Genomic DNA, 22,272 nt, shown 5'->3' on the forward strand with positions numbered 1-22,272 from the left:
AGCTCTACCTGTGTGGAATTAACTCCCTGTGCAAGGACAGAAATGGCCACTGCTCTTCAGCTATTCTGATTTCTGATTTTAAACCCAGTCTAACTGATATTATAAATTGGCATGGGAAGAATAGAAGGATTCTAGGGGGGGTGGGGAATGGGTGCAAACTGTGTCTCCTGGCTACAAATGGTTTCTGCTTGGGTTGGGAAGCAGTTTTTAATTATCTTCTGCAAAGACTGTAGAGAGATGGATGGAACAATTATTCAACTGAAGTTCTTTCCGTGAGCTCACAGACGACAAGCTTTACTTATCCAGCCACACAGAACTCATAAAACTCGGGCAATTAGTTTAATGAGCATGCCTGGGACATGATATCATTTGGAATGGACAAGCCTGAGAAAACAGCTATTTGGGATCGCAGCAGGAGAGCACCCAGAGCAGTATCTGTGTGCAGCCAAGGCCCTTGAGCTGAGAGCCAGCAACTGGTCTGTCACAGCTTGGGGGTATCTGCCCAAACCTGGGCTTTCAGCATAAGCAAATTCTTTGAGGTTCTCACAGCTGTGGCGAGTGAGGCCTGTGAGGGAGCTGCATTCCTGGGACCAAAGCTCCCAGCAGGAGCTGCAGTACAGGAGGTTCTGTGCCAGTTGCCAAATGGGTATGGTGGGCACTGGCAGCAAGATTGTATTTCATGGATCATAGCCATAGGGACCCTCTACTGATAGTCTGTGGTCATAAGTTGTCACCCACAAGTCCAGTAAGGGCATTGCATATCCTCCTGTAGCTCAGGGCTCCTTACCAGGAGCAGGTAATTGATCCTCTTGGAGGCATTGGCTCTTTCCTATCTAGTCTTGCCTCTTGTGGGGCTGAGGGTGGCCTGTAGGCTTTGGCTCTGGCCCCCATTTGGTTTACTTGGTGTTAGGTTGGATGTTAGGAAGCACTTCCTGGATGGAAAGGGGGATCAGACTCTGGAATGGACTGCCCAGGGAGGTGGTGGGGGTGTTTAAGGACAGATTGGATGTGGCACTCAGTGACATGGTCAAGGTCGGTGTGGTGGTGTTAGATCCTAGGCCAGGCTGGGTGATCTCAGAGGTCTGTTCCAGCCTCAATAGTTTGTGATTCGGTTGATTTCATAGCTAGGATAATTTGCACAATTAACGAAACTCTTAAAGTATCTCAGGATGACATATCTAAGATGTATCAAAAAATCAGGGTCAGCATCTTTTATGGTAGTTTCACAGTATCACCAAGGTTGGAAGAGACCTCAAAGATCATCAGGTCCAACCTGTCACCACAGACCTCATGACTGGACCATGGCACCAAGTTCCACATCCAATCCCCTCTTGAACACCTTCAGGGATGGGGACTCCACCACCTCCCTGGGCAGCACATTCCAATGGTGTATGACTTTCTCAGTGATAAGAGCAACTTCTTGTCACATAGTACGAACCTTGCTTTGGTGGTTTTTTGTTTTACTGCCTGTGGGACTGCAAATGTTATTTATCAGATACTCTAATTAAATCAAATGTGCTAAAAACATTGTGTGGTTAAAATTAGGTCTTTAGGGTTCCCCTTGTGCTGGGGGCTCCAGAACTGGAGGCAGTGCTGCAGGTGGGGTCTGAGCAGAGCTGCTCTCTCTGCTCTGGATGCAGCTCAGCACACAGCTGGTGCTGGGCTGCCAGGGACCATTGCTGGCTCCTGGGGAGTTTGTCACCAGCTGACACCCCCAAGGCCTCCTCCTCGAAGCGAGAAAGCTGCGGGGGGCCTCGGTCTGCCTCCCCGGCTTCTGGATCACGCTGCTTGTGTCACGGGGGCGCCTGGGGACGGCCGCAGGGGCAGCTGTGGCGCGCTCTGTGCCTGGTGGGCGCAGGGTGACGCCGGGGTGAGGGCAGCAAGCGCCTGTCCCGCTGCGGGCTCCCCGAGCCTCTGACAGGGCTGTGCTGAGCCCTGCCCGCGCCACTGCCTGCTGCGGTGGGAGCGCTGCCCGGCCCCGCCGGCCGGCTCGTCCCGCTCCGCAGGCAGCCGGCAGCGGCGGCACGGCCGCGGGGCAGGCGCGGCGTGAGGCGGTGCCCGCGGGGCCCCGGCGCGGGGGCGGGGTGGCCGCGGGGGCAGGCGGCGGAGCCGGGCTCCTTCTTTGGCCATGAGCGCGGGGCCGGCAGTCGGCCGCCGCCGCCGCCTGCGGGACGCAGGGAGGGAGCGGCCGCGGCGCGGATCCGCCGGCGGCAGCGGGCGGGCGCTATGGCCCAGGCCAAGATCAGCGCCAAAGCCAGCGAGGGGGCGGCGCAGCAGCAGCAGTCCGGCGGGCAGCTCCGAGGCCGCTTCTACCGCTCTACCTCCATGGCAGACCGCTCCAGCCGCCTGCTCGAGAACCTGGACCAGCTGGAGCTCAGGTGGGGGCCGGAGCGCGGCGGCAGCGCGCACCGCCGCGGCCGAGCTGGACACGGGCGGGGGGCGCGGCCGGGGGGCAGCGGGCGCGGGGCCGAGGCTTCCCGGCCTGCCCGTGGAAGAAAGGATTCCCCTCCATCGCGGGGGGCTTTAGAAAGGGTAGTCTGGCAGGGGTGAAATAACGCGGCCTGGAAATTCACGAAGGTAAGGCAACGTCCCCGAGTGTGCGGAGCGTGGCGGGGAAGCGCCCCCCGTTGGGGGCGGTTACCCTGCACAGGGGACGGGGAGGCAGCGGCGAGCCGGGCGGTGGTCTGTGGGCAGTGCCCGCGCCGCAGCCTGGCCCGCGGCTGCCGGGACCGTGTTCCACCAGGAGATGCAGGAAAACCCAGCGTTAAACGCGTTGTCACTGGGGCTCTCGGGGGCTCTTGCGAGCCCCTGAGCCGCAGGGCTGGGTGCTGGTGTGGGAGGCTGCTTGTCTCCCTAACCTCTGCCCCTTCCAGCTGCGGGTGTGCTCTTCGGCCGTGCTGCTGCCCACCTCCCCGCTGGACCGCACCGTGGTGTGCACAGTGTGGAGTTCTGCAGCTTTGCGGGGCTTTTCTATAGCGATTGTGAACGTGATGAGTATTTCATCTTTGCGCCAAGGTGTGCCCTTGTCCTTTACTGCTACTTGGCTCTCCCCAAATAGTCCCGTTTGTGTTTTGGGTTTTTTTTTTGCCCAGTTCGGCTGCCATGAGAGACAATTGTTTGGCTTTAATTATCTTCCTTGTCCTCTCAGCTCTGCTTAATTACGCTGTGTCCTTTCTGAGGTGGATGGGATGCACAGGGTGCTGTGGGTACGCCACTGATTCACCTCCTGTTTCAACACACCCTTTCCTTCATTACAGCTGCATATTGATCAGTGGCTTCCACAGCACCACCCAGCATGTTTCTAGGACTTTCCTGTAATTAAAAGAGCTCTGTGGGACACAGGAGTTGTGTTTTCCCCTTTCTGCCTGCGTTGGTTTGCATTATTCAGGAGTGGGCATTATGTGCTGTAGCATTAGCCTTTCACTTGGCTTGATTAAATCTCCTTGAAGTTCTCCAGACTTCTCTGGATTTGACTAAACAAAATCCCTGTCTGTAAATAAGTCTTGCTGCTCGCATCCAGGCCTAGCAGGTGAATTTGTGAGTGTGAAATGAGCAGCAGAACTTGCAGAAATAGCTTCCAAATCTGCTGAGCAACTACAAAACAAAGCAGACAGTGTGGTAAACCAGAAATTAAACGTCCCAGTCTGCTGTGGCTCTTTCCAACAGGTGTAGTGCTAAGGAGGGACCAAGAAAAGAGCCCAGCTTCTTTTATTAAAGTCACTGAGTTAGGTGTTTGTTTTGGTGGGTTTTTTTCCCCTGCACTGCTAATCAACATACCTCATTTCAAAGTTACTGGAATGACAGGAGGAAGATCTGCCACACTTCTTCCTTCTCTAGCTGGTTTAGTGTAGCTGCAGACCACTGAAGTGTTGGCTTGTAAATCAAGTCAACATTTGTCCAAGTGAACTACAGCTTTTAATCAAAGCCCTCAGCAGTCCTCAGTTCTCAAATGGCTTACAGTTGTCCAAACCCCATGGCAGCCCTCAGCCCTTAGGTCATGCTCTGTTTGAGCAGCCTTCCCTCCTCTCCCTTCCTTTCCACCACAGAGCTGCCTTTCTGACAGTAGCAGCGTGCCTTTGTTACCTGCCTGCTAGGTGGTTGTAGAGGGGCTTTCTCCTGCAGGGAGAATGAGCAGGACCAGGAGGTTAATTTGACTGCTGGAGAGCGAGCCCCTGGCAGGGCTGGCAAGGGTGGTAACCTTGTAAGGGCAAGAGCTTGGACCTTTCTGGTGAATGCCAAGACCTCATGGGAGCAGCTGGAAGTGAGAGCAGAGTCTCTGTTTATGAGTCACTGTATTCTGAGGGCTATCTGGAGTGAACATGCAGTCCCAGGTGTAATGACACAGGAGAGAAGTCAGACTCTTACTTAAAAAAAAAAAGATGTTTTTATACTTTTTTCTCCCATTCTCCTTCTGAACAACTGCATTTCCCTGCCATCATTTGTATGGCACTGGGGCCACTGAACTGAGAACAGAAACTCAGTTTTAAGCAGCAGAGGACACTAGGGTGAAACCTCTGCTTTGTCTCTGTCCAGTGTCCTCAGGCCTGTTTCAGGAAAAAAGCTGCCCCATCTTCAGATACTTCCCCTTTCCTTTGAGAGCTCCACACCTTTCAGCACCAGGCTTCAACAGTGAGCTGTGTGAGTCAGGCAGTAAAGGACAGAGTCACTGCAGCTGTCCTAAGAAAGCCAGTGTCGAGTTTCTCATCTGGAAACAAAAGCCCGGGCTGGTCCACCTGTTCCTCTGGTGAATGCTCTGCTCATCTGAATGGTATGTGGGGGAAAAGGGCTCACGGAGCTCAGCAGTAAGGAACAGGGGGTTCCAGTCTTGGGCAGTGTCTGCAGCACTTTGTTGATCTTCAAAGCACCAAATACACTCCCGGTGAAAATATGGTTGGGTGCTTCACTTGGTAGATAAGGATGGTGGTGGGCATGGATACCAGCATTTTGTGTTCTTCTCTTGGCCCTCGGCTTCTCAGCCCTTTGAGCCTTGGATTGTGTTTCTGTGTGTTCCACTGGCAGTCACCTCCCATCTCTTTTGCTCTTCCTCACCCTGGCAAAGTAAAGATTTGCACAAACCTGCCAAGTTCCAGTGTGTTTTAGGAAAGCAGCTAGGAGAGCTGCCCAGGAGGGGTGGACCTGACCCTCCAGCAGGAATGCAGAGAAAGCTGTCCAGGGGTCTCTCCTGGGCTGTGGCCGGGGGGCTGGCAGGAGCTGGTGTCAGCTAGAGCCAGGTGGCCAGAGGCCTTGGTACCAGCCCAGGCAGCACAACAGGGTGAGGCAGTGGTGGGTGTCTCACCTTGATAAAGCCCCCCAGCATCTTCTCTGGAGCACCCTTTTCCTGAGGCTGGTGTGAGTGGTTTCCTTGTTGGGTTTTTGATACTAGAGCACCACTCTGATATGATCCCACCTCTTGTTTTAACCCCTGTGCGATCCAGGTCCCTAGCAGCTGCACCTGGCCATTTCCTTTGCTCCCCTGTCTTGCCTTCCTTAGGCCATTTCCCCTCATCTTTTAGGTGTGTAACTGCTGCTGGCTGGCTGATGCCACCATTAGCACACTGTGCTGCCACTCTGCTCTCCAGAGAGTTTCTTTGTGAGGCTCACTGGGACCCAGAGTGCTGCCAGTAATGGGCAAGATGAACATGTTAGAAGGGACAGCAGAGAGGGGAGGGAGTCCTGACGTGCTGCTTCCCTGGCCCTTTGCCCTGCTGGCAGGAGCTGCTGTGGCTGTCCCATGTGCCATTAGGCAGTGCTGGGGTACACTGGAGTGATGTTTGTGACAGCAAACACCTCAGCACTGAAGTGCCAGTGGGTCTGAGCTGTGTGGCACTCTACTGCAGCTGGAAAAGTGCTTACAGTAATCCCTGTGGAGCAATTACTGCAAATAAAATAGTTGTCAAGATTGGGTTCTGACTTCCTGTACAATGATGTCAGCCAAGGCTCTAAGTGGTAAATGGTGGGGGTTTTGCATTATACAACCATTAGTGCTGATAATTGGGCTTTTGGGTCCTCCCTGAAATACCAGTGAGGAAGCAGGGGTGTCTCAGGCCCAGTCTTCAGGAGTGTGCCAGCTCAGAATGCATCTCTGCAGTGCAGTTCTCCCACATTCTTCACAGGACCCAGCAGTGCCGGTGGAGACCAGGGCCTGAGCCATCAGTTTTTGCAGTCAGTACAGTGATGTGCTGAGTCTGATGTAAGAACACAGTGAAGACTGAAATTCTGCACTTGCACATTTTCATCTGAAGCCTTCCAGTGCCCACAATGCATTTGTGAATGGTAACAGAACTAGTTTGTGACGGGGGCATGGAGAGGCGTTTATGGAAATAGTGCTAGACTTCCTAAATTACAAAGAGCAGACATCTGAGGCACCAAGTGGCCCCACCTGCCTCTCTGCTCTTACTAACCAATCCAAAATAGTAATTACAAGGATTTGCTCTTGGCAAGAATTTGCATTGCATTAACTTCCCACTCCTCCTCAGAATGAACATTAAAGGCAAGGCCTGGAGCCTGTGCTTTCACTGACTAAATTAGGTTTAATACTTTGTAAAACAGGATTATTTGTGAGCAGGCTGCATGTGAAGCGTGACTATTTATATCCTCAGAAGCTCCTCTTCTGCCTTCTTTCACCCTCCTTTCTGCTGCTCCCTAAAGTTCCCTGCCCTCAGCTAGGTTCTGGGGAAGGAGCAGCAGCCCTGTCCCTATCTCACAGAGGCAGCACAGAGCCACCACTCTCTTGGGGTCCTGACCAGTAATGTGGAACAGTGCAAAGCATCTGAGAGCCTTCACAATGTTTTGGTTTGTCTCCCCTTTCCTGGCCAGGATTTCTAAACATAAGAGGATAGATGTCCCCTGCTGCTTGCAGCAGCCAGACCTCCCAGGCTGTGTTGAAAGCATCAGAACTCATCAGCTGGGTTCAGATGATGCTCTGCTTGCTGCCGCTGCAGAGTCCATGTTGCTGGCGTTAACTCCTGCAGCCAGCTGCAGCTTGGGAGCTCTCTGAGAGCCCCTACCTGCAAGCCTCCAGGACAAAGCCAAGGCAGGGGCAGGTTTCCCTCTCCTCTTCAAAGCAGACAGTTCCTTAAAAATATGGCAGGGAATAGGGAACTGGACTGGGGTATCTGGTGTGGCATTTTCACCTTGCCCATGGCCAGATGGGCCGGCAGTTTGTGCCATGAAGAGGAGGGCAGGCTGCAGCCACACAGTCGTGCAGCTCACTGAGTGCCCAGGGAGAGCAGGAGGGGTGGGCTTTGACCTTGCCCCTACCACATGGTATGAGTGATGCTGAAGCACAGCAGATGGGACTGGAGCAGGGGTCCTGTTTTGGGGGGAACAAGGGTTTAATGCTTCCCTGCAAGCCCAGCAACAGGAGCTGCTCCCACAGAAGCTTCCTCTCTGTGTGAACTGTGGAGCATGGCTCCATGGGAGACACCAGTGACCGTGAGAGCAGCTGGTGCCCCAGTGGCCATGGCACAGCACTGGATGGGGAAGGCCTTGCCATGTTAATGACTGTGTGAGCTTTGTCACTCCTGCTGTTTGTCTCTGGAATGAAGCCATTCAGTTAAGGTGCTGCTGGAGGTCCCTGGGGTGTTTGTAGGAGTTTGGGGGCAGCAAGGGAGCCAGCCTAGAGCCGCAGCATTCTCTCCCAAGTTCCCTGATGGGTACTCAATGTCTTTTTCTCTTCCAGCTCAGCAGCTGATGATAATTGCTGGTTAAGCTGCAGAACTTCTGCCATGGGGCTCTGGAGATCCAGACTAACTGCAGAATAGGATAGAAAAGCACTAAGAGTAAAATCAAACATCAAATTACTGTTGTTTGGGGCATTTCCACCCATTGGTTTGGTGTTTAAAATTATAGTGAGCCTCGAAAAGTGAAGCTAAGATGTGGGAGAGGTCATGTGGTCTGAGAGTCTGCCCCTTGGGTAATTAAACCTGGGCTGTACTTGTTAAGCTGAGGTGTTACAAAGTAGTCCTTGGCACCTCTTCTGTTGTTTAACCCTTCTGTTTGGTTCAACCACCGGCAGGGTAGAGGCTTTCCGAGACGCAGCATCTGCTATGGAGCAAGAGAAAGAGATCCTGCTGGAAATGATCCACAACATACAGAACAGCCAGGACATGAGGCACATCAGTGAAGGTGAGCCTTGCCACCTCCTCCCAAATGACCCAAAGTCAAACATGCTCCAGGGAGTGGCTCTGAAAGTGCAGGCACTGGAGCCAGCAAGGGCTGTAAAAGGGCCATCTGCTCCTCTGGGATCACCTCTCTGTTGGCTGTGTGAAGTCAGAGCCTGCTCAGGGGCATGTCTGTACAGCTGTGACTGCTCTGCAGGGAAGCATTGCTGTACTTTCCAGCAGGGCTGGCAGCCTCCTTTCAAACCAGGAGATGCTGCCTCCGGTGCCCTGAGCGGGACTTGGGCAGGTGCAAGAGCTCTGGGTTGTCGCTGGCTGAGCAGAGCCAGCTCTGCCTGTTGCAAAGCTGAGCGGCTGGCTTGTCGGGGGGCTGCTCCTTGCACGGGGAGGAGCTTGCCTGCAGCCTGGGGTGTTTCCATCTAGGTGAGAGAGAAGAGCTGAACCTGACTGCCAACCGCCTGATGGGCCGCACGCTGACGGTGGAGGTGTCTGTGGAGACCATCCGCAACGCGCAGCAGCAGGAGTCCCTGCAGCACGCCACCAAGATGATCGACGAGATCGTCAGCAAGCTGCTCGACGACCTGGAGGACGCCAAGCTCCGCCTGCTGTCGCTGTACGGCGCCTGCACGTCCGACGTGCCCGCGGGACCCATCGACCAGAAGTTCCAGTCCGTGGTCATCGGCTGTGCCATCGAGGACCAGAAGAAGATCAAGAGGCGGCTAGAGACTCTGCTGAGGAACTTGGAGAATTCCGAGAAGTCCATCACGCTGCTGGAGCACCAGAAAGCCTCCGTTCGACAGTCGTGCAACAGCAAGCAGGAGTAGCCTCTCCTGTGGCTGCTTCTGGTGCCGCTGGACGGGCAGGGCTCCACGGAGAGCTCACAGAAGCCAAGGAGAGGGTTCCCTGCAGGGGCACGTGCACTGCACTGCTGTGCTCCCGGTGCCAGGGGCCAGCGTTTTCTGGGGTTGGTGGCATGGGTGTTTTCCTTGGGCAACACAGGGTGGGCCGGCTCTCTGCAGAGCTGATGCTGCTCCGCTGCAAGCTGTAACTGTGCTTCTGCTCGGCTCTCAGAACTGCCAACATCTGCCTTTCTTCCCTGCTCCTGGGGCTCAGAGTTGTTCTGTCGCACCGTGAGACTTCAGCCTTTCTCTGCTGTATCCCTAGTGTGTGAGCCAGACTTCTGGGGCCCAGAGACAAGCCATGGCAATAAACCAAACCAGTCCTAAACTCTTCACAGTATTTTCATAAACAACACCCTGTGCTACTCTGCACCACTTACAGTTTGAGTAACCTGGCACCATTTCTAGGTAGATGACAGACCTTTCAAGAGAGTTTTCTCAGGGTTTTCACTTAGCTGTTAAGCTCTTCCCTGACCCAAGACTAGGTGATGATAAAAATGTGAGCAGTCTCACATGTCAAGATTTTGTTTCTTGCTTAAAACATGGCTAACTCATTGCTGTTGGGGTGTTAAGCAAGCAGCTTGTTTTTTCTGCACACACAACTGCATGTTGTAGAGGAATCAGGAATGTAAGAGTTTCCAGATTCCTGACACCTGGGTGAAGAGGCAAACCCTAGTGCAAAACCAAACAAACACCCCCCTGTACCCCACACCTCCCCATCCAGAGGTGACTCCTTACCTGTTAGCCTGCAGAAAATGGCAGCAGCCATCTCTGATAGATCAGGAATATTTTAATGCTACTTCCAGTGCCTACAGCCATCCCCCTGAACCTCGTCACTGTGTTAACTAGGCCGATCCTGAGCGGTAAAATGATGAAAGAGCAGAGCAGAATCCATGCTGTGTGTTGGAACTGTGCTGAGGAAATGGGAGGCAAGCACTCAGCATCAGCACTTCTGCCAGACTGGGGTGCCCAGGCTCATTCGTGCCACGGCGCCCAACACGCTGCTTTGGGTCCCCGCCGTGCACAACACGGGACCAGAACCAGGCACTCCAGTTTCTCGAGCAGTTCCAGGCTTCACAGCTACAGGGTAACAGCAGCCCTTTGGAAAGGCAATGCAGTGACAGTTTCATGCCAGGGTAGAAGTAGAGGTGTGGCTCAGACTAAGCAGCAAGCAGCTCAACTGTGGTTACCTCGCATGGCACTGCCCGTGGTACAGAACAGCAGAACTAACTCCTGGGGGCTTCACAGGAGCAACGCACAGCATATTCAGCTTAAATGTTCTCTTCTCCACTTCAAGACACAAGGTAAGGTGTGTTGACTTCTCTTTCTAAAAACACATCACATTTACTTGAGCTCATGACAGTTATGTACATAGCTGGTTTAAGTCATTGATGAGTCAGGATGCATCTTCATCCCCACAAGGAGAGCAGCATTTTCCTCCTGCTCTAGATTAATTTTTACTTTGCTTGACCAGCTGCAATGGGTTGTGGTGACCCATATTTATCTCTGCAAGAGAAGAACACTCACTCCACAAATTATTTATCAGCACTACCCCACCAGCAGAAACCTGAGAATGAAGCTAGCTTGGCACCAGGATCACCTGTGCTTCAGCATGGAACACTCTGAAACAGTGTCTCCCGTTCCTGTGTATTACCTTCATCTTAAACCTAAGCATTGTTGCTTTTTTCCCTTCTGTATTCTTGGATATCTACTCAGTGCTGTATTTAACAGAAGTATTTTCTTCTGTCACTACTATTTCAGAGAGCTGCACACCTGCTGACTCCCACCAAAAGAGGGTAAAGTGGTTTAAAGGAAGCCAAGCCTGTTGGCACCAAGCTTGCCCCTGCTCTGTGTGCAGTTAGTGTTCAGGTACTGCAACTGCAGCCAAAGCTCCCTGCTTGTGTTCAGAAAAGCAGGAGGGTCTGATGCCCTCCCTTACCGAACCCAAGAAGTGAGCCTGGCCATGGGTTCTGCAGTACTCAGCATTCATCTTGTTACCAGCTGGCAGCCACCCCTTGGACAGGTGGCCTCAGTGGTTCAGAGTGTAGGGTCACAGCACATAGCCCTGCCTGGCCTGCAGGCAGCACAGCCTGCCAGCTGCTCAAGGCCCTTAAGTACATCTGCAGGAGGGATGCAGAGGCAGCCCCTGTGACATAGATGCTGTAGCCCCATGCTGGGGGAAGGGAAAAAGGCAATTTTTACTGAAGCATAAAAGATGTCAGACAGGGTGTCAGTATGGGAATTTGACTACAAGAGGTTGAGCACTGCCTGAAGGAACACAGGAAATAAGAAAGTGCCAAACTTGTCCTAAATGGAATGTTTAATTATTATTTTTTTTAATCACTCCCACACACACACACAAGCACAAAAATCTTAGTGTGATCAGTCTTACAGGTTTGAGATCTGCTGCTTCCAGCTGGAGACATATCCCCAGCATTACTGCTTTGCAGCCAGTGATGCCCTGCTGACTGGAGGAGACTCATTCACTGAATGGACACAGCCTGGGCCTGGCACCATTCCAGTGCCACCCTCTCTAGGGACTGCTCCTTTCACCACGGCATGAACCATGACAAGCTTCCTGCTAGCAGTAGCATCATCAGCCAAAAACAGTGCTGGCAGGACTGGGAGAACACAGCCAAGGAGCTGTTACCAGATTGAACAGGACTGCCCTTAGCTCAGTCTCACAGGAAGGCACACAGGCACCTCTCTCCCACCATGCACTCACACAGATGCACACAGCAGGGCTTTTCTGTTCCCAGCTCTGCAGCTGTGGGGTCTGGTAACTAAACCAGATGAGAATGGTGTCAGTGGAAAGAGAGGCAGTGCTTGCAGTGACCATACTAGGGCCCAAGTGCTGAGCATTCAGGCACATTCCCCTCATCCACGAGGCAAGTGCTAGTTGCACTGGAAAGTGCTGTGCATACCCAAGGGCTCCTCCAACCTGCAAGGCAGCTGGTTTGCATCCACACACTAACCCCCCTGGGATAAGAAATACATCTTCAGGCAGCACAACTGCAGAGCACTCTCCAGCAAAAGGCTGCTTGGGCAGTCTGCATCTCAGTCCTACTGGAGAACAAACACTGCAGCATCCCAGCGCAGAGTGAACCGTGGGAGACAAGATGAATGAAATGCAAACTCAGTCACCCACTGCTGCAAACACTTCTGCATTACAGTATGGGCACTACCTGTCAACAGACCTTAAGTCTAGCAGGTCTGCCAAGTATGTGGAAGTTTGTACCTAGTTTTCAGCCCTTAGAAGACTGGCTGATAACAACAGACCTTAAATGCAAATGGCATACGTGACAGCACAATGTCCACGGCATGGTGCGAGTGCTCATTGCACCTAACAGAGACTGATTTCTCACAAAGTCAGGCAAGACAAAACACAGGCTTCAGACACTTCATGGGTTTGCTTCTTTTTCAAGGAAATTATTAATAAGAAATATGAAACTGGCAGACAGACAATGAAATGTACAAGTTTCCCAATTAAGAAGTGGTCAAAATTCTTCATCTGTGTTCTGTCCTGCAGCCCTGGGACAGACAGCTGCGAGGCTTATCCCAAGTACCTTTACTTCTTACATTGCTAAGACAGATAGGACCTGACTGCATATCTACACAAACAGTGACTGCACCTGCTGGAACACGAAGGCCTTCATCCAAGAGAAAGCAGGGAACCCCTTGGTGAGGAACACACAGTGCTGCTGCAATAGCAAAGGGGATCCAGCGCCTGGAAGGCTGCCGTCTTGCCAGCAAGAGGAGATGCTCTAGCAGCTTGTCAAAGAAACAAAGTCTCCTATAGCAAGCACAAAATACAGAGATGAGAGATCTTTATAGTGTTTGTGCATAAGTCACCACCCACTTCTCTCTGCAGACAGTGGGACACAGTCCATTTCAGTTTTCATATTCATCGACTTGGAAACAAGGCCAGTCAGGCTTCCCAACAGGAATTCACACAGCAAAAAAAATCCTTCCTCCAAACCCAGGCAGGATCCCTCCACTGGTTTGCATTCCCATCCACCTTTAAAAAAACCCATTAAAACTCTGCTTTTCTTCAAGCAGCAGATTCTGCATTTGTCAGTGGCAGCTTTGCTGTAGAAGTCCTAGAAAGTTCAAACTCTTAGCATACAAAAACGTGTAAACAAAGTGATAAGTTTTTAGAAGGCATGCATGCTCTGGAGGATTAAAAACTGTTTATTTTTGGTAAGTAAGATACTTGCTTAGCAATTTTAAAAGCACCTTAGTGATTTAGAAGCCTAAGTCCAAATAACTTGCATTTGGACCTGAGCTCCTAAACATCTAAACCGATTCTGCTAAACTACTTAAGCACTTGGAAAAGGTTTTGCCGTGTCTCTGATCTTGCAGAATTAGATTTTCTGTAGCCAGCAGCTAACTTTGAGACAACATTCAAGAAATGCTCGTTTATGTAGCTCAGACCTCAGCTGCATTGTCTGGGTCCTCCATAACTCAGTTTATGGTACCTATGGATTTTGTTTTTCCAGGGAAGTGTTTCATGAAACCGCTTTGCAAGGTCCTTTTGCATAAACAACACAAGGGTGCAGCTATACAATCTGAGCAGGAAGGGCTGCACGATGTTCCTTCTGAACAGCTGGTAGTGTCAAAGACTGCAGTATTTGTTCAACCTGTTATGACTGAGAGGAGACAAATTAAGAAGCCATCTGTAAGCACTGCATTAGGTAAAAAGAATGAGCATTTTTGGCACTGTGCATTTTTAAATCTAAGTTTTTAGGCCCAAAGTAGAGCAAATGGCAGCTGGGAGAGCCTCATCTGAAGCACCATGTTTGTAAAGGAAAGGTTCTTTTCAGAAGGTGCTCTTCTGTGTCATCAGCTGATCTCCAGGTAACATCTGCACTGGGATGTAACCTGCATGGTCACACCAGATGGCTACAGGCACACCTCAGCACTCGTTTCAGAGCTGGCGTGAGGTCAGCATGGGATCAAGCACACATCAGCAGGTGCAACCCAACCCTGGACCGTATCATGCAAGGCTGTTGCCCTGGCAGAAGTGCCAAGATCCCTACCAACAGTGAGGCATGAAATGCAGTGTCCTCCTCCTGCTCTTGGCCTTCTGTGTCCTGACTAACGCATTCTAACCTTTGAAGCGTGGCTGCGAGGCTGCTGCTTTACCTTGGGCCGTAGTGCTCTGGTCTGCATCTACAGCTGGCAGTGCTAGCCTTAGGTTAAATGTGCTTTGCAGTTCAGCAGTACCCAGTTCAGAGCAGTTCCTTGGGAGAGGGGAAGCTTGCCTGGTTTGGACAAAGTGCATGGGGCAGCCACGTCTCCGTGCCTGACCACCCAGTGCCTCACTGCACACACCAACACACGCTGCATCACAAGGTTATATGAATCCACCTGGATCCTGTAGGCACAAGGTTTGCTAAAGCTCTGGTGAAAACACCTCTACAGCTGGCTTGGTTCATACTCAGTTGCACAACTTTGTCCAATTCACTTGGCTTCCTTTTGTGTCCTCCTGAAGTGGTCTAAGGTATGCTGCAGTTGCTAAAAGGACTTCTGTTTTTCTTGGTCCTCTGTTTGTTCGGTCTGAGGTTGATGATGTCACCATTAAGAGTGCTAGAGTTCTGGCTGGAGTGACTTCCACCAGCTGTACTAAAAACACCTATGGGAAGCAGAGGAAAAGATTGACTTCTTGCAGCACAATCCTCTCTTAGGCCACAACACCCAGCTAAGGCCAAGTAGCGCACCTCACATACATGTTCTGATTCTTAAAGGCTTTATCGAGTTCTTGGGTCAATCTTGCAGCTGAACTGGGAGCAGAGCCAGCTGGAATGACTGGGCAGGCAGTGTCTGAGCTGGTAAGACATCTGTGTAATGGAAGGGCAGCATATGCACTCATCTGCCTTTGTGTGTGCTACTAATTGCACGTAAGAAAGGGGTGGTGAGTCCAGCAATGCAAGAAAACCATGGCAATTTCAGAGGCTTTGCTGAGCTAAAGGGAAGGGAGAAGCCTGAACAAAAAGGGAGTGCTTCAAGGGAAAAAAATGAACTGACTCAGAAATGGTTCAGAGAAGGAGGACAGAGCTCAGTGCTCGCTTACAAAGGCCTTCTCTTTGCATGCCAGATTCTTTTACCATGACTCTCTTGTAAATCTGCACCAGGATGAGTAACACCAATACTACTGACATCAGGAGACCCAAGAAGCATCCTTCCTCAAGCCCTTGCACAATGTTTGCTTAAACCAATTTAATCAAAGGGCACTTGCCAAACATGAGCTAGAAACTTCAGTACATCAGTCTGATGGTCTTGTAACTTCAGAGAGTCAAAGTTATTTTACAGGAGGAAGAGAGGCAGAAGGTAATAATTAGCCCGACTCACCCTGGATTAACCCTCAAGGAAAGGGACAAGCCCAGGGGTGTGATGACACAAAACTGTTTCCCTTACAGCATACCTACCTATTTTGTTACTGCTTGCATGGATGACTTCTGGATCCTCAGCTGTTTGCTGCTTCAGCTTTTGAAGGTACTTATCTGCCAGATACTTAAAAACTGCAGTGTTAACAGGGGAAAGGTACATCACAGGATGGTTAAAAGCAATCTTCAGATCAAGAATGAAAAACTCATGACTGACTTTTTCATGATCACTCATTGATGACAAACTCCCCAGGAGCCAGCAATGCTTGCTGGCAGCCCAGCAGGCAGCTGTGTGCTGAGCTGCAGGGAGGGCATTCTGTCCCTCTGCTCCGCTCAAATCCCACCTGCAGCACTGCCTCCAGTTCTGGGGCCCCCAGCATAGGAAGAGGGTTCACAGGAGGCCTCCAAGATGATGAGAGGCAGCAACATCTGTCTAACAAACTAATGCTACTGTCTATTGTATCAGGGTGTAAGTCAGAGCCTGCCTAGGATTCTGAAACAACCTATAGCTACAGGAGAATCTACTGAACCTGTATGCTATGATTATTTACATTGGTAATTCATAATTCACCTAAAGGTGACACAGGAAGATTTTACATTCTCTCTTGCACATTTTTTTCCAAGGTTGGAATGATGTTAGAAGAAACAATCCCTTTAAGTTTGCCTGATTAAACCAAGAGAAAAATCAAAGTTACCAGAGGCTGTAATTCATGATTATTCAAACCCTACCCCACAAGAGAGAATGACTGAATTTTAATACAGTACTCTTAGGAAATTAAAAAATGATACCAGGGAATATTAGTAAAACACCACCAAAAGGCTGCAAGAGTTCCAGGCCTTTAGTGTACTTTAAATGGAACTAAACTATGAAATAACTGTTTATATCAGTTTAATTCATTGTTTATGTCAGTTATTAACAAATACAAACTAAGGTGTTCAACAACTAGGAACATTGTAATCACTGAACTTCTACTGGCAGCCCTTAGACTAAGCAGCTTGAGCACTCCCACAGGTCTGTCCCCTTGAGGCTGTGCATGTCTGGATAGGGACAGGAGCACTGTTCACCCAGCTGGGCCTAGCTCACCCAGTGGTGCTGCTAAAAAAGATAAGAGGAATGGCAAGGCATGGGAAGGGACAGATCAGCTGCAAAGCACAGCTGAGCCCTGCTGAGCAGCAGAGGGCAGGGCAGACAGCCACCCTGCTACATCTCCTACCTTCAGTGACGTTGAGGTCCTCCTTCACTGACACCCGGTAGAACCTCAGCCTCAGCTTCTTTGCCAGGGCTTCTGCCTCTTCGCTGCACAGCAGAGGAAGACTTTGTCAATACTGAGCTGCAGCATTTGTCAGCATTTATTCTTACAGACAAAATGCTTGGTGGCAAGGTGCACCCAGTAACAGCCAAAACATGCCTGGTTCTCAACTCTTCACAGTATTTCCACTATAGAAACAAGGCCTTTGACATGCAGTTTCTGTAAGATCCCAAGTAATTTCTTTCCACTGTCTATTCACTTCATTAACTGCAGTTTCTCTAGGGTTCAGATGTCAGTGAAACCAAAAGGAAGCTGGCTGCAGTTAACACTAGAATTAGAATTGCCACTGCAAAGTCCAAACAAGGTAATGGTGAAGTGCACCTCAATGAAGCAGTGGACTATGCAAGCAGGGGCGTACAGAGATGAAACCAAGGACCAGTGTTTTATGTGAGCTGAAAGAGAACTGCTGCTGAATAGTAAGGAGCTGAGGAAGCTTTAGAAAGTTTCACCAGGGGAAATCACAGCATCAGAAAGATGATGTTACTGAGGCAGGCAAAGTATTCCAAGAACAAAACCTAAGCAACATACCATGAATAAAGGAGGAGTTCAAATGCAATTTTGCTTTTCCTGTGCAAAATCCTCAGTATTCTTTGTAGAGGGAGTAGAAACTGGTTTGTGCCACCAGTGATAGCAAACAGAGAACAAAGCAAGCCAGTGCAGGAAACAACAAAAAGAAGAAACAATTTAAATCTCTCAGGAAGATGGCAGAACTAAAGAAGTGGAGAATGCTCAGCTTCACCAGGCAGTACTTTCTGCACGACACGCTGTGGTAAATAAAAGCACTGGTTAGGATGGCAAGGATGGCAAGGATGAAACTTGGTCACACACAAAGTGCAGAATGAGCTGGCAGTTAAATGTGCACAGACACACACAGCAAGGAAGGGGCAGCAGCCTGCAGCTTATCACCAGATGGGGATTCACACAGAGTTACAGTATTTTGATTACAACGAGCACTAAAACCAAACTAAAGCAAAGCAAACACTGAGATACTGTTTTCAAACAACCTGCTCCAATGCTTCACCCTGTCAGCAAGCACTCCCTAGTCAGGTTTAACTTCACTGGTGCACAGCACAGACTAACTAACGGCACATTTGAACAGCAGAGGAGATTTGCAGGTTTACAATTTCTGATTTCAGGGCACAAACTCCTCACATTGTTGCTCTGCTTTTTTGGCTGACACTCCAGAAGATGGCATGAAGACAACAGAAAGCTCCTAGCTTTGCAGGCAGGTCTGCCCAAGCAGCTCGGTCCTGCAGCAGTGCCTGCCACCTGTGCTGGGGCACCTTTTGATGCAGGGCACTGCTCTGGCAGCCTAGGTAACAGAAGCCTTCACCAGTACCTCCCACAGGCTGATTTGCTTTGAACCATGTGTATGCACAGGGCAAGTATTGTCCTTTGAAAACAGAAAGGGAAATCTCCTACTTCTTTATGCAAGAGTCATCGAGGAGATCAATCTTATTCTGCACAAGAACTGTGGGAACATCTCCAACTTCAGCCACAACTTTTTCCTTCCAGGAAGGGATTGCTTTGAAGGACTCTCTGTCAGTTGTAGAGAACACAAGAACACAAGCCTGGGCTCCTAAAATAAACAAATCAATTGCAAATATAAATAAACACCCATCAGCCCACCAACATGAAACCAAGAAGAAATCACAGATACTCTATTGCAAGTAGAACTTCCAAGTTTCTCCCATGAAAGTGCACTTCTACTACCAGCTTGTTGCCAATATGCAAAGGTCAGGGGGACTACGCCACCTGCAACTGCAGAGCATTCTGACCTCTACTGAGGTGACTTGTCTGAGATTTTGTACCATGGTGATACATTTTTCCCAGCCATCAGGAAAGCAGTTTGACAAGAACTGAGTCATGGAATCTTTACCAAGTCATTCATCTCTCTCATGCTGAACAAAATGAGAATGATTTTCACAACCACTGTTAAATAACACACAAGGAAAGCCCAAGCATGCAGCTGGTAACTGGCCAAGCAGGTACCCTACCCCTGTGTGAACTGAGAAATGCAGGCTCTGGGCTAGGAGTGAACCCCCTGTCCTTGTTACTCCAGTGGGTCAGGCTGTGGTGGGCCTAGTTAATTATCTTTTGCTGTCTACAACTACCTGAAGGGAAGTTGTAGCCAGGTGGTCTCTTCTCCCAGGCAGCCAGAACAAGAGGACACAGTGTCAAGCTGTGCCAGGGGAGGTTTTGGCTGGATGTTAGGAAGAAGTTCTTCACAGACAGATTGGCCATTGGAATGTGCTGCCCAGGGAGGTGGTGGAGTCACCCTCACTGGAGGTGTTTAAGAAGAGACTGGATGAGGCACTTGGTGCCATGGTTTAGTTGATTAGATGGTGTTGGGTGATAAGTTGGACTTGATGATCTCAAAGGTCTCTTCCAACTTGGTCTATCCTATGCTACCCTATGCTATCCTATCCTATCTTTGGGGGATGACTGCAGGATTTTTTTTGTTCACTTGGATTAATTTCGAAGTGCCTCAGCCCCAGCTTTTGGAACAGACACAAAAATGTCTTGCAGAAAAGAACACTTTCAGAGGGGCTGTCTGGAGAGCTGCATTCTGTGCAGATGTTTGTTACATTTTCTTCCACGTTTTTGAAGGGCACTGCCAGGCATCCTGCAGAAAGTGACACCTAAAGGTCTTTTCCAACATGGTTAATCCTATCCTATCCTATCCTATCCTATCCTATCCTATCCTATCCTATCCTATCCTATCCTATCCTATCCTAATCCTAATTAGGGTGAGTGTCTGACATGAAGGGGAAACACATCTCAAAACTGAAGAAGGTGAACTAAAACTTCTTTTCACACACACACAAGATTCATACTACAGACACAGGAAAACAGAGATGAGCAGGCTCAAAAGCACCAAATGACAGCCATGGTATGTTCACCTCTGTAGTAGGCCTTAGTTATTGCATCAAATTCTTCCTGGCCCGCAGTGTCCCACAGCATCAGCCTGACATCTTCATCGTTAACTCTGAAACAGACAACTGTCATCAACACAAGGAACAAGAGCAACCCAGAAAGCCTGGCAGGGAAATGTCTCTGCACCTACACTGCAAGACTAATTCAGCTCAACTTTGATCTCATTTAAATCTAAGGTAACTTAATGTTGGTAATGGTGCACCTCTGCCACGTGCCGTGGCAGTACTTCCTCGGTTACATTGCAAGCTCTTCCCTGCCAGTCCATGTCACATTTTCTTCTTCCTCTACATTTCCCTCTAGTAAGGAAGACTAATACAGACTTCAAACCTCAGTAATGATCTTTTTGTCTTTTCAGTCAGCTTTCAAAATGATGGGATTTTCTTAGTTCCCACAAATGTAGCATTTCCATTTCATCAAACATAACTGGGTATTACCTGCTTACACTCCACAAAGGCACTGAATCTGTAGCATGTTTCATTTTCTTTTCCACAGTCATTTTGATCTACACTGGCTGATACATTTGCATAATCATTTTATCACAAGTACTTCCACTTCCTGCACAGCTAAGGCAACCCCACCAAAGCAACAGGTGGTAGAATACAGAGGAACCTCATCCAAAAACTAAGCACGACAGAGGTCCCAAATTCTATCTTGCTTTCGATTTACAATTGTAAATCTTGTATGGAAACAGAGTGGTGTGATTCTAGCCCATTGTGCAGGAGAGAAAACAACTCCCTGCACCAGGCTCTGGAGACACAGGCCTTGTGTCAAGCCTTCCTAAATCCTGGGACTGCAGCAGAACAAAGAACTAAAGGGACAGGTGACAATCAGTAGAGTGCCAGCTGTTGAATACATACTGGATCTGTCTTTCCAGGAAATCCACACCAATGGTTTTCTTGTAGTCTTTTGTAAAGATGCCCTTGCAGTACCGCTGAATCATGCTGGATTTTCCCACAGCTCCATTTCCCACTACCACCACCTTGATGGCCACCTCCATATCCTCTTCCAACATCTTTGTGGCCGACAGCCTCTGCAGCTTCTTCAGGAAGCTATGGGTTCTGCAAAAAAAGGAAACAGCTGTGCTTATGGGTATGCTGAGAAGAGAGGGCACCAGGACACAGGATCATGCACTGGGGATTCACAAGGACTGCACAGCTGATCTTCAGCTCTGCCACAAACTGCTTCAGTGACCTCAGGCAGGGTGTGGAGCCAGGCTCTACACTGATTTGCCACTTATTAACTGGATAAATATAATTGTTCATAAAAGACATCCTTCCAGAACACCAATTGTCATGTTGGTTATGCTCCTGATGCTCCACTGAAGTGCAGCAACTGTGAACTTCAGCCACTGCTTTTTCAGTTCTGATGGTCACTGAGCACCAACACTGGTGTTCTGAGGACAGAAACCTACAGTCCTACCTATACCCCTACCCCACTTCTTAGGATCTTGTCCAAATTTGTGTTTTGACAAAAATCATCAGAGAAATCTGTGCACTCTTACTAGTTTTGGACGTGTGAATGCAAACACCAAAGATGCAAATATCACTGAGCCATTCTGAGAATGCATTTCCAAAGATTTTAAAACAAACAAAAAACCCCCCAAACCCCAAGAAATTCAATAATCCACTTGTCTTAAAACATTTTTAGATAGCTTATCAATGCTCACCACACAAGTTCTTTACATGCAGAGAATCTACACCGTACATATATTAGGTGAGACCCTAATGCCACATGCCAGGGGCACTGCATCAGCTAGAGATCCGAATGGCAAGAGTGGAAAACAACCTATTTGGGCTTGCTGTGAAGTTATTCACTTGGGGTTTTATTTGAGACGCAGGTGTAGTTCAAGCTGCCTTTGCCCCGCTCTGCCGTGCCGGGCACCATCCCTGTACCCCTGCGCACCCCGTCCCGAGGGGCCGGCAGCCGCCGCTCAGCGCACACTGCTCCGCGCTGCCCAGCGCAGCGCCAGGCAAGCCGCGGGAGCCGTGGCGCCCCTGGCCTCGCTCCGGCTGCCCCGGGCACACCGCGCTGCCGAGCCGTCGCGGGCTGCACCGAGCGGCCGCGCCGCACGTCTCTGCCGGATCGGCTGCGTCCGGCCGAGCCCGGCCGCCGGCAATCCCACGGCCGTTGTGAGACGGCCCTGCGGCGCTCTCGGCACCGCGCTGCCCGCAGCCGGTCTCGGCCCTGCCCGGCGAGGGGGGCGCCGCCGCCGCGGCCACGCTTTGGGCGGAGGCTCGGCCGGCGCCGCCGGCAGCCCTCCCGGCCCCGGCCAGCCTGCCCCACAGCATCATCCCGTCCCAGGCCCCGACCCCCGCCCGGCCGTGGCCCCTCTCACCAAGCCTTTGAATAGCAGGGCGGCGGCGCCGCCGCTCCCCTCGGTGAGGGCGAGGGAGGAAGGCAGGGAGCAGGAGAAGCAGGCGAGCGAGAGGAAACCGCTCGAGCAGAAGAAGCAGGCGAGCGAGAGGAAACCGCTCTCTGGGGCCGGCCCAACCCGGACGCACATCCCGGCTCGCCCGCCCGGAAACGCCGTCAGGACCGGGGGCGCCGCTCGGGGAGGTGCCCGCCCGCTGCCTCCGCCCCCGCGGCGGCTGCCGGCCGGGGGGCAGCGCTCGGCGGCCGA

The 22,272-nt window shown here is 50.6% G+C and overlaps 2 protein-coding genes across 2 annotated transcripts; one reads left to right on the forward strand and one right to left on the reverse strand.

The window, feature by feature from the left end:
* The first annotated feature begins 2,021 nt into the window (after positions 1–2,021).
* Positions 2,022–9,518, forward strand: BAG2 (BAG cochaperone 2). The gene is made up of 3 exons (XM_054169468.1): positions 2,022–2,378; positions 8,018–8,127; positions 8,544–9,518. The coding sequence occupies exons 1-3, from the start codon at positions 2,227–2,229 to the stop codon at positions 8,942–8,944; spliced, it is 663 nt and encodes a 220-aa protein (XP_054025443.1). The 5' UTR covers positions 2,022–2,226; the 3' UTR covers positions 8,945–9,518.
* A 2,853-nt stretch (positions 9,519–12,371) lies between these two features.
* RAB23 (RAB23, member RAS oncogene family) lies at positions 12,372–22,272 on the reverse strand. The gene is made up of 7 exons (XM_054169478.1): positions 21,988–22,272; positions 20,510–20,710; positions 19,619–19,704; positions 18,138–18,294; positions 16,620–16,702; positions 15,448–15,540; positions 12,372–14,654 (listed from the first exon to the last, which is right to left on the reverse strand). The coding sequence occupies exons 2-7, from the start codon at positions 20,662–20,664 to the stop codon at positions 14,518–14,520; spliced, it is 711 nt and encodes a 236-aa protein (XP_054025453.1). The 5' UTR covers positions 20,665–20,710; positions 21,988–22,272; the 3' UTR covers positions 12,372–14,517.

Source organism: Dryobates pubescens, chromosome 2 (genome assembly GCF_014839835.1).
Source record: "Dryobates pubescens isolate bDryPub1 chromosome 2, bDryPub1.pri, whole genome shotgun sequence".
Classification (NCBI taxonomy): Eukaryota; Metazoa; Chordata; class Aves; order Piciformes; family Picidae; genus Dryobates; species Dryobates pubescens.

What these genes read in the sequence shown, in the direction of transcription:
- BAG2 (XM_054169468.1), top strand. Translation starts at nt 2,227, where the DNA reads ATGGCCCAGGCCAAGATCAGCGCCAAAGCCAGCGAGGGGGCGGCGCAG. An exon ending in CTGGACCAGCTGGAGCTCAG is followed by an intron (nt 2,379 to 8,017) that starts GTGGGGGCCGGA and finishes AACCACCGGCAG; the next exon opens with GGTAGAGGCTTTCCGAGACG. An exon ending in CATGAGGCACATCAGTGAAG is followed by an intron (nt 8,128 to 8,543) that starts GTGAGCCTTGCC and finishes GTTTCCATCTAG; the next exon opens with GTGAGAGAGAAGAGCTGAAC.
- RAB23 (XM_054169478.1), bottom strand. Translation starts at nt 20,664, where the DNA reads ATGTTGGAAGAGGATATGGAGGTGGCCATCAAGGTGGTGGTAGTGGGA. An exon ending in AACTAAGGCCTACTACAGAG is followed by an intron (nt 18,295 to 19,618) that starts GTGAACATACCA and finishes TGTTTATTTTAG; the next exon opens with GAGCCCAGGCTTGTGTTCTT. An exon ending in GGACCTCAACGTCACTGAAG is followed by an intron (nt 15,541 to 16,619) that starts GTAGGAGATGTA and finishes TTAACACTGCAG; the next exon opens with TTTTTAAGTATCTGGCAGAT.